At 38.6% G+C, this 10139-nt stretch overlaps 2 protein-coding genes across 4 annotated transcripts; both read left to right on the top strand.

Annotated features, from left to right (window-relative positions):
* Positions 1–488: 488 nt before the first annotated feature.
* On the top strand, positions 489–4732 carry LOC148690334 (uncharacterized). Its single transcript, XM_088686270.1, has 4 exons — positions 489–1696; positions 3062–3668; positions 3938–4611; positions 4695–4732. The coding sequence occupies exons 1-4, from the start codon at positions 571–573 to the stop codon at positions 4730–4732; spliced, it is 2445 nt and encodes an 814-aa protein (XP_088542396.1). The 5' UTR covers positions 489–570.
* Positions 4733–7279: 2547 nt separating this feature from the next.
* LOC148690333 (disease resistance protein RPV1-like) lies at positions 7280–9511 on the top strand. Of its 3 annotated transcripts, none has more exons than XR_015956779.1 (3): positions 7280–7867; positions 8812–9156; positions 9263–9511. XR_015956779.1 is itself a non-coding variant. In XM_088685902.1 (2 exons), the coding sequence occupies exons 1-2, from the start codon at positions 7356–7358 to the stop codon at positions 8885–8887; spliced, it is 588 nt and encodes a 195-aa protein (XP_088542028.1). In that variant the 5' UTR covers positions 7280–7355; the 3' UTR covers positions 8888–9511. The 3 variants fall into 3 exon arrangements, 1 of the variants encoding a protein (XP_088542028.1); XR_015956778.1 differs by having other exon boundaries at positions 9249–9511; XM_088685902.1 differs by having other exon boundaries at positions 8812–9511.
* Positions 9512–10139: the final 628 nt, after the last annotated feature.

The raw sequence follows: 10139 nt of genomic DNA, 5'->3' as shown, positions 1-10139 counted from the left end.
AAGAGATTATCCACCGTCATTGCAACATCCCAGTACACCAACGGTGGACTCAAAATTCAAAAGTAGGAGTCTCTCGACAACCAATTATCTTGCCAAATTCTGATATTCTTCCCATCACCTAGCTGCCATCGATGCCCTTTATGTATCACCGGCCGTGCAGCCGCAATACTCTTCTAAACATACGATCCATTAGCATTGACCCGAGCACCCAGAAAGTCGGTTGTAGGAAAGTAGCGGGCTTTGAAAACATAATTATTGGAAGAAAGCATGGGTGTATGTATGGTACATTGGCTGTCATAGTTGTCCCTGCAAATATTGGAAGAAGTTCTAGGGCTGCTTTACTTTTCTAGGACTGCTTTACTTTTCCATGTTTTCTGCTGTGTTTTTTGTTTTCGGCTTCTGTTTCTCTTTCTTTCTTCCGCTCATTTATATGAGCTTTCCTTGTACTTGGTTTCACATAATACAAAATATAGACATTCAAAATTCAATATGGTATCAGAGTAGTGACCCTAACCGGCCTGTCTCTGTGGTGTTCTCTTGAGAGATTTGTGAGCTTCTTGTCCTTCAATCATGGCTGAAGAAAGCTTAGTAAATTTGGAAGGAGACGGCTTTCATGCTACTCCACCATCACCACACTCAGATATTGATATCAACCCAAATCAACGTCTTAGTTCTGTCTTGCTAAATGAGTTTAACTATCTTCCATGGGAGAGAGCAGTTTCTCTTGCTCTGGGAGGACGATCAAAGCTTGGTTATGTTAATGGTGCTATTCCAATGCCTGAGACTACCTCACCGGAGTATGATGCTTGGCTATGCAAAGACCAGTTGGTCATGTCGTGGCTACTCAATTCCATGGATCGTAAGATTGCAGAAATTTTTAGCTATGCTGAATCCTCCATGACTCTTTGGAAAAATCTCAAGGAAATGTATGGAAATCAGAACAATGCGGCTAGAGTGTTTCAGTTAAAGAAGGACATTGCTGGTTTGCAACAGGAAGGGAAGCCATTTGTGCAACATCTTGGAAAGCTGACCACTATGTGGAACGAGCTGAATGTGTATCGACCACACACCATCGACGCTGTTATGCTAACTAAAAGAGCCGAGGAAGACAAAATATTCCAACTCCTAGCAAGCCTGAGCCCTGAATTCGAAGATCTTCGAAGCCATATCCTCATGAATCCCGACCTGCCTTCCTTTTCAAGTGTGTGTGCCACAATTCAAAGAGAAGAGGTTCGAAGGAAAGTCATGACCTTGGACATGAAGGCAAATATACCAGAAGCTAGGGCTTACTTCTCTAACCAAAAACTTGGTGAGGAGAGAGGCTACAAAGGAAAGAAAACTGGCTTAAAATGTAGCCATTGTGATGCTGGTGGGCACTCAAGAGACCGATGCTGGATTCTTCATCCAGAGTTAAAACCAAAGTTTCCTAGGGATAACAAAGGTGTCTCGAAAGGCTCGTACAACCCTTCTTACAAGGCAAATCATGTTGCCACAACTTCTTCTGATGGAGCACTGAAGTTCACCACTAATCCAGCTGCACTGATCAACGAGTTTGCTATGTTTCTTCACAAGAAACAAGGTCTTGGAGATAGTGAAGGACCACTAAATCATTGTGACAACAATCAAACTGCACTACTAGGACAGTTTGCTGGCTTCCTGGCTGGAAATGAAGGCGTGGTACAAAGGGACATTCCAGGTATCTTACACTCCTTCTCAACTGCTCTCAACATTGGTAATGTGCATGATTATTGGATTATAGATTCTGGAGCCACTGATCATATGACTAACAAGTCTACAAACTTGCATAAATTTGAAAAATTTTCTATTCCATCTCAAGTGTCAGTTGCCAATGGAAAAAATGCTATGGTTGTGGGAAAAGGAAAAATACATTTGATCTCAAGTGATGTCGAGTCTGAGGCTCTTTATGTTCCCTCATTCCCTTTTCAACTTTTATCTGTTAGCAAGATCACAAACTCATTAAATTGTCTTGCCATTTTCTCTCCCAAAAATGTGATCTTTCAGGATGTAGTCACCAAGAAGACGATTGGTGAAGGATTTTTCTTAAATGGTCTCTACTATCTTTCCAAGCATATTCAAGTTCCCAAGGTTTTTCAAGTCACTTCAAGCTTAGCTCAAGAACAACAACTTTGGCACCAACGTCTAGCACATCCTTCTGAAAAAGTTCTATCCACCTTGTTCCCAAATATGTGCAAAGTTACAAGTCCTTGTGATGTTTGTCATTTTTCTAAGTTTACTAGATTACCATTTACTTCCTCTTTGTCTAGGGCTAGTAACCCTTTTGAAATCGTGCATTCCGATGTTTGGGGACCAACTATAGAGTCTTTTGATGGATACAAATATTTTGTAACTTTTGTGGATGATTTCACAAGGATTACTTGGTTGTATCTTTTGAAATTTAAAAGTGAAGTGATGGAAGTTTTTCAAGATTTTCATAGACTTGTGGCCACCCAATTTGCTTCAAAAATTCATATTTTACGATCAGATAACGGCACAGAATATATGTCTCATAACATGTCACACTACTTGAGCACGCATGGTATATTACACCAAACAAGCTGTGTTGGAACACCTCAACAAAATGGGGTGGCCGAGAGGAAGAATAGAGATCTACTTGAGAATACTAGAGCTCTTATGTTTCACATGAATGTGCCTAAGACGTTTTGGTCTCAATGAGTCCTTACTGCGGCATATCTCATCAATAGATTGCCTAGTAAAGTGTTGAATTTTAAATCACCTTATGAGGTCTTGAAAAATAGAAAGATCAACTTTTCCCATTTGAGAGTCTTTGGGTGTACATGCTTTGTTCACATTCAAACTCAAAATCGTGACAAGCTAGACCCAAGGGCTGCCAAATGTGCCTTTCTAGGTTATTCATCTACCCAAAAAGGTTACAAGTGCTATAATTCAACAACTAAAAAAATGGTTGTTTCAAGGGATGTTAAATTTGAAGAACATGTTCCTTACTTCTCACAATCACTGGATTACTCTAGACAGGGGGAGCATTTGATGGACTTATTTCCTTTTCCATATCCAAACGGAGAAGATGCAACATGCACTCCTAGTGATCATGTGTCGGATGATGTTAACCTTCACTCGGTGGAACACCTTGAAGATGAAAACCCTTCCTCATCGGAGATTCACACTGCACCCTCCAGTGATCCTTCCAACCATGATGTTGTTCAAATACCTGTAGTTCAATCTCCTACAGTTCGTCGCAATCCTGCACGAGAGAGGAAACTTCCATCCAAGTTGCATGATTATGTGACCTACACTGCCAGGTATCCCGTGACTGATGTTATTGATTATAGCAAAGTCTCATCTTCTTTTGCTACATTCCTAAGTGCCATTAATGAAGCTCGAGAACCTCAAAGTTTTCAAGAAGCCAATCTTCACAGTGAGTGGAGAAATGCTATGGCAGAGGAGCTTCAAGCCCTCCATGAAAATAACACATGGACTATAGTGAAACTTCCAAAAGGAAAGAAGGCAGTGGGGAGTCGTTGGGTGTACAAAACTAAGTTTCATTCAGATGGCACAATCGAAAGGAATAAGGCTCGCTTGGTTGCTCGAGGTTTTACACAAACCTATGGCGTCGATTATAAAGAGACATTTGCTCCGGTGGCAAAAATGAACACTGTTAGAGTATTGTTGTCGGTTGCAATTAACAATGCATGGCCTCTCTTTCAAATGGATGTTAAAAATGCTTTCCTGCATGGTGAACTTGAAGAAGAGGTTTACATGAAGCTACCCCCAGGTCATCCTCAATCAAACAATCCAGAAATGGTGTGCAAACTCCATAAATCCATTTATGGTCTCAAGCAAAGTCCACGTGCATGGTATGCCAAGCTCAGTCATGTTCTGGAAAAGGGTTGGTTTTTTGTCGAAGTATTGCGGATTCTTCCCTATTTGTTCGTTCCAGCTTAGTGGGTAAACTAGTTGTGCTCATTTATGTTGATGATCTAATTGTGACTGGTGATAATATGTCAGAGATTAATGCTCTTAAACAGTATCTCAACAACAAGTTTGCTATCAAGGATCTTGGCACTCTCAAATACTTTCTAGGCATCGAGATGGCACACTCTCACAAGGGTTTCTTCCTCAACCAACGCAAGTATGTCATGGATCTTCTTCACGAAGCAAAAATGACAGATTGCAAGCCTGCTCGTACCCCCTTGGATAGCAACTTGAAGCTAAAAACTCACGGTGATCCAGTTCCCAATTTAAGTTACTATCAAAGAATGGTTGGCAAACTCATTTATCTGACTATCACACGTCCTGATATATCATATGCTGTCAGCATTGTTAGCCAGTTTATGCACTCTCCAAGCATGGATCATTTGAAGATTGTTCATCGTGTGCTACGTTATCTTAAGGGTTCCATTGGTAGAGGAATTCTTATGCGCAACAATAGTGACACTCAGATCTCAGGCTATACCGATGCTGACTGGGCAGGCAATTCTCTCGATCGCAAGTCTACCACTGGGTTTTGTACGTTTGTGGGAGGCAACCTAGTTACCTGGAAAAGCAAGAAACAAAGTGTTGTTGCACGCTCTAGTGCAGAGGCAGAGTATCGTGCTATGGCGTCCACTGCTTGTGAACTTATTTGGCTCAAAAGCCTTCTGTTGACTTTAGGTTTTCCTCATCAACAACCCATGTCCCTACATTGTGATAATCAGGCCGCGATGCACATTGCATCGAATCCTGTATTCCATGAGCGAACTAAACATATTAAAGTTGATTGTCACTACGTCAGAAATCAAGTTCAGTCCAAGGTGATCGACACTCACCACACGCGCAGTCATGATCAACTTGCGGATATTTTCACAAAAGGATTACCCTCTGCTGATTTTCAACGTCTTTTGTTCAAGCTTGGATCAATTAATCCCTTTGATCCAGCTTGAGGGGGAGTATTGGAAGAAAGCATGGGTGTATGTATGGTACATTGGCTGTCATAGTTGTCCCTGCAAATATTGGAAGAAGTTCTATGGCTGCTTTACTTTTCTAGGACTGCTTTACTTTTCCATGTTTTCTGCTTCCATGTTTTCTGCTGTGTTTTTTGTTTTCGGCTTCTGTTTCTCTTTCTTTCTTCCGCTCATTTATATGAGCTTTCCTTGTACTTGGTTTCACATAATACAAAATATAGACATTCAAAATTCAATAATAATAGACAAGAGAGACAGATTGTTGAAAGAAACGCCATGCTTGTTTCGACAATAAGGCAAGGTTAAAAGCATAGAGATCCCTGAAACCAGGACCTTCCTTGTGTTTAGGCTTGCACAAGTGACACCAATTGAGCCAATGGATTTTCCGCTTGCCCGGATCACCACTTCACCAAGATTTTACAATCATCATGTTTAATTCTTCACATAAGGATTTAGGAAGAAGAAAGCATTGCATAGAATACATAGGCAAGGCTTGTGCCACTGTTTTCACTAACAATTCTCGTCCCGTGCAACTCAATAAGCCACCACACCAACTTTGTAGTTTTTTACAAAGCCAATCTTTCACATACGATAAAGTTTCCTTCTTCGACTTCCTAATTTCCCAACTCAGAGTAATGCTAAGGAGACTAAATTTGTAGATAAAGTTTTAGAAACTAAAGGACATGAAAGTTGTTAATTGATTTATTACCTAAGCGTTAATAAACGTGCTCATTCTTATTAGTGACACATCATTTAGTTTGCAAATTTTGTTTCAAAATTTAGTCTCCCTAGCATTAGAAAGAGTACAAGACTATGAGTAATGATAGGGAGACTAAATTTGTAGATAAAGTTTTAGAAACTAAAGGACATGAAAGTTGCTAATTGATTTATTACCTAAACGTTGATAAACGTGCTCATTCTTATTGGTGCCTGAGCGTTGATAAACGTGCTCATTCTTATTGGTGACACATCATTTAGTTTGCAAATTTTGTTTCAAAATTTAGTCTCCCTAGCATTAGAAAAAGTACGAGACTATGGAAACACACAACATAACCATATGGATCCATGTTGACGACAAACCCATGTGATACATCATAGCCTCAAGAAACTTCCACTCCAGGTGATCATATGCCTTGCTAATGTCCAACCTCAATGCCATAAGCCCATTCAACCCTGAGGACTATTTATGCATACAATGAGCAACTTCCACAACGACTAAGTAATTATCGGAAATCAATCGCCCCAGAATAAAAGCACTCTGGTGGGAGATATGACATGGGGAAGAATTAGCTTCATTCTATTCGTTAATACCTTCACCATAATTTTATAAAGAACATTACACAAGCTTATAGGGCGTAATTGTGTCATCTTTGTTGCCTCCTTCACTTTGGGAATCAAAGTAACATGTGTATAATTAATCTTCCTTAGGATTTGCCCCGATAAAATCATAGCAGGGATTCCAATTACAAACATCAGGACCTACAATCCCCCAATGTTTTTGATAAAACCCGAGAGACATACCATCAGGTCCAGATGCTTTGGTGGGATGCATTTGGTAGACTGCACATTTAATCTCCTCATCCGTGATAGGCCTCCCAAGGTTGTTGCTCATCTCATCCGTTACCGAAGGTGTGATATTACATAAAATATCTTCGAAATTGGCAGCACCATTGGAAGTAAATAAGGTGGAAAAATAGGATACCACCACATCTTCCATTCCCTTACGGTCTTCATGCCATACCCTACCATCATCCTCATGACTATGCAGCGAATTCCTCTTTTATCTTCAATTAGCTTTTTGGTAGAAAATTTGGTGTTACAATCGCCAAGTTTGACCCAATTTTCTTTTGCTCTTTGTCTCCAAAATAGCTCCTCTTCCTCAAGCAAATTATTTAGTATACCAATTAGCTCGTTCTTTTGCTCAATCGACTCTTCAATAAAAGGTTGACCCAAAATACTTGTAAGTTTATCCTCGACTTCCCTAATCTCCCACGGCCCAGTCATGGCAAGTAATTCACTTGTATATATTAAAACAACTATAAATAATAGTTCAGTAAAGACTTATGATAAAAACCAAATTAGGCTAAGCCACACAGTTGAATGCATAATAATGTGGATCAAACTAGTCATTTATGAATCGAACTTTAGACTTCTCACTTAAAAGTGAAAAAATATTATTATGTCATAGTACTTCACTACGTCAATTTTTGTCTATATGAACTAGCCAAATCAAAAATGAACTGGCCACGTGATTATAATTTCCTTGACCAGGTCAGCGTGGAAGATGGCAAGGAAACTGCCACGCATATTGTCAAGTCTAGAAAAGAGGCCTTATCATAAGTTCATAACACGAGATGGATCAGTCTTTGACATTTAATCTCTCAGCATCTCATCCTTTTTAGTAATCGAACGATCATGGATTCAACGACCAATGAAGGAGCCTCTTCCTCTTCGTCTTCTTCTTACACCCATTCGGGGACATATGATGTCTTCCTCAGTTTTAGAGGAGAGGATACCCGCTACAATTTTGTAGGTCATCTGTACAACAATTTGGTTCAGAAGGGAATCAAAACCTTCATGGACGAAGAGACGCTTAAAAGAGGAGAGGAAATATCATCAGCGCTTCTCAAAGCAATTAAGGATTCGAGGATTTCTCTTGTTGTCTTCTCCGAAAACTATGCTTCCTCAGTGTGGTGCTTAGATGAACTCGTTCACATCTTTCACTGTAAAGAACAACTGCAGCAGATGGTTTTTCCAGTTTTTTACAAGGTGGATCCATCGGATGTGAGGAACCAAAGCAAGAGTTTTGGTAAGGCACTTGCTGACCATGAAAGCAAACTCAAACATAACATGGACAAGGTGTTGAGCTGGAGAGAAACTCTTACAAAAGCAGCAAATTTGTCTGGCTGGTCATTCCTGGCCGACGGGTATTTTTCTGACTTCAAGAAACACTTCTATCAATTTTAAATTTCAGTGACCAAAGTAAGGAGTTATAACAATTTCAGTGACTACTTTAGTTAAAAAGACTAACATAATTATCTAATATTTGAGAAATGCTAAGGAGACTCTCTCAAAGTAGAACTCTCCTTGAGCTCTCTCACAACTCATAGTTTAGTGTTAGTTCCCTTGCCAACATTAAAACATTGTGGCAAAAAATTAATAGAGAGTTTCACTTTCGAGAAATGATCCTTAGCATTTTTCATAATATTTTGATATTATTCCCTCATAATATTATAGGAAAACTTGTTTCAGTTATTCATTATTAGTATGTGAAGCAAACACATAATGGAGAATATGATCCCACATCGGTCACATAATAAAATAATAAACAACAAATATATGAGAGTTTGCGCTCCTAATACTAGCGAGAAATTTTGTGGTAAAATCTAATACTAACGAGTAGGAGATCAAATTGAGACAATATCGATAATATTGATGGTGAATTATGTTCGGCCTATAAAATTTATCAACACATAGCTAAACACCAGTCATCTATACTTAATATATAATGTCAATAGCCCATTTGAGGTCACATGCTTCACCAAAAAGAATGGGAGACAAATGCACCCCCCACCCCCCCCCAAACAAAAAAAACAAAAAAGTTCAAACCCCGAGACGAATGCATAAAATAGTGCAAGGGTAATTTTGTCATATTTTATTGTTTGTATGATTAGTATCTTATTATTACATGAAATATCCAAGAGTTTCATCTAGCATAGTTTAATATTATTCATTTAGTCCAAATATTTGATTTACTTTTTCTTGAGTAGAGTTGTCTGTCTACACTTAAATTATTGATTACATGGAACACCCACTAATTTCTTGTAGTTTAATTATAATAATGTTCTTTTTTATGCTTTTAAACTTGTAGGCATGAATATAAATTTATTCAAAAAATTGTTGAAGAGATTTCGGTCCAAATTTTAGATAGTACCCATTTGGAATAGAGTCACGTGTCAAACAATCCAGTTCGGTTTTTTTGGATCTTGAATCTGCTCCTGTCCTCGATCGAGAGCAGTTAGCCTTCGAACGCCGTCAAGGACAAACCGAAGATCAAAAGCGCCACCAGCACCATTTCCTCTCCACTCTCTCCCGCTCACGCCGTTCCTCCGACGCCGCACTGCCCGCAACCACCGCCAATTCTGATCAAGACCGAGATCTGGATAGGGAGAGAGACCGAGACCGAGATCGAGATCGAGAACGCATTCCTTTAATGGTGCTGCTTCCGCCCTCGCTTTCTTAGCTGGAAGATTTGGTAGGATTCGCTTTCTTATGTATGCTGTGTTACTGATTGGTTTGCCGATGCAGGCACAAGATTGCAGGCAGCTGGAAAGTCAGATAAGGTGGAAAAAGAAGGATCTGATAGTTTTGGGATTCTTAACCGCTTTGCTGGTCATCATCGTTATGGTTATAGGACTGGTCGCAGCTAGATAGCCGTCCGCCTAGCCTATGGAGGTGGAGAAAAAACGATATTTTTTATTTTTTATTTCATTTTTTTCAATAAAATATAAGAGATTTTTGAACACTTATATGAACATTTATTATAAAGTTGTTTTCTTATTTTCAGTATATTCTAATATTTTATAATTTATGTTATTTTAATTTATAATGTACGTATCTCAATACTATTATATATTTTTAAGCATGCTCGTTATGTACTATTTGCTTGATAATTTGAATCAAATCCACAGCATCTCAAAAAAATTCCAATCCATCTCAATAGGTTTGGGTCAAAAGTTGGAGTTGCAAAGCACAGCAGACTACGATTAGAATATACTTTTCAGGTTTTATCAACTAAAAAAGAAAGCACTTTTCAATTTTATATAATAAAAAAAAAACCTAAACCGAATAAAAAAAATTGAACCAAAATCAAATTTAACCGAAGAAAATTGAAATAAATAGTAATTTTGGTTTGATTGTTGTTTTGACAAAAAAACTGAACCGATTAAAATAGACCCACCTTTTATGATAGATTTAGTTATGGAAATAGAATTATCATAACAACAAGGTTAAGCTAATATACAAGGTCAAGGAGCTAAATTGTCATGAAGCTCTTGACTTCTTTATCAGTTGGAATGACTTTTCACGCGAACTAGAGATTTAAACGATGATCGTGTATAATTAGCAAAATCGGTAGTACCCTTTGTTCAAGGCCTTACACTAGCTTTGGTTATTTAGGCTAACATCTTTGTGGCTTTT

This window comes from Pyrus communis, chromosome 15 (genome assembly GCF_041283825.1).
Source record: "Pyrus communis isolate YQ-2024b chromosome 15, ASM4128382v1, whole genome shotgun sequence".
NCBI classification, from domain to species: domain Eukaryota; kingdom Viridiplantae; phylum Streptophyta; class Magnoliopsida; order Rosales; family Rosaceae; genus Pyrus; species Pyrus communis.
Note: the sequence above shows the minus strand (reverse complement) of the source record. Positions and strands in the feature narration are given on the sequence as shown.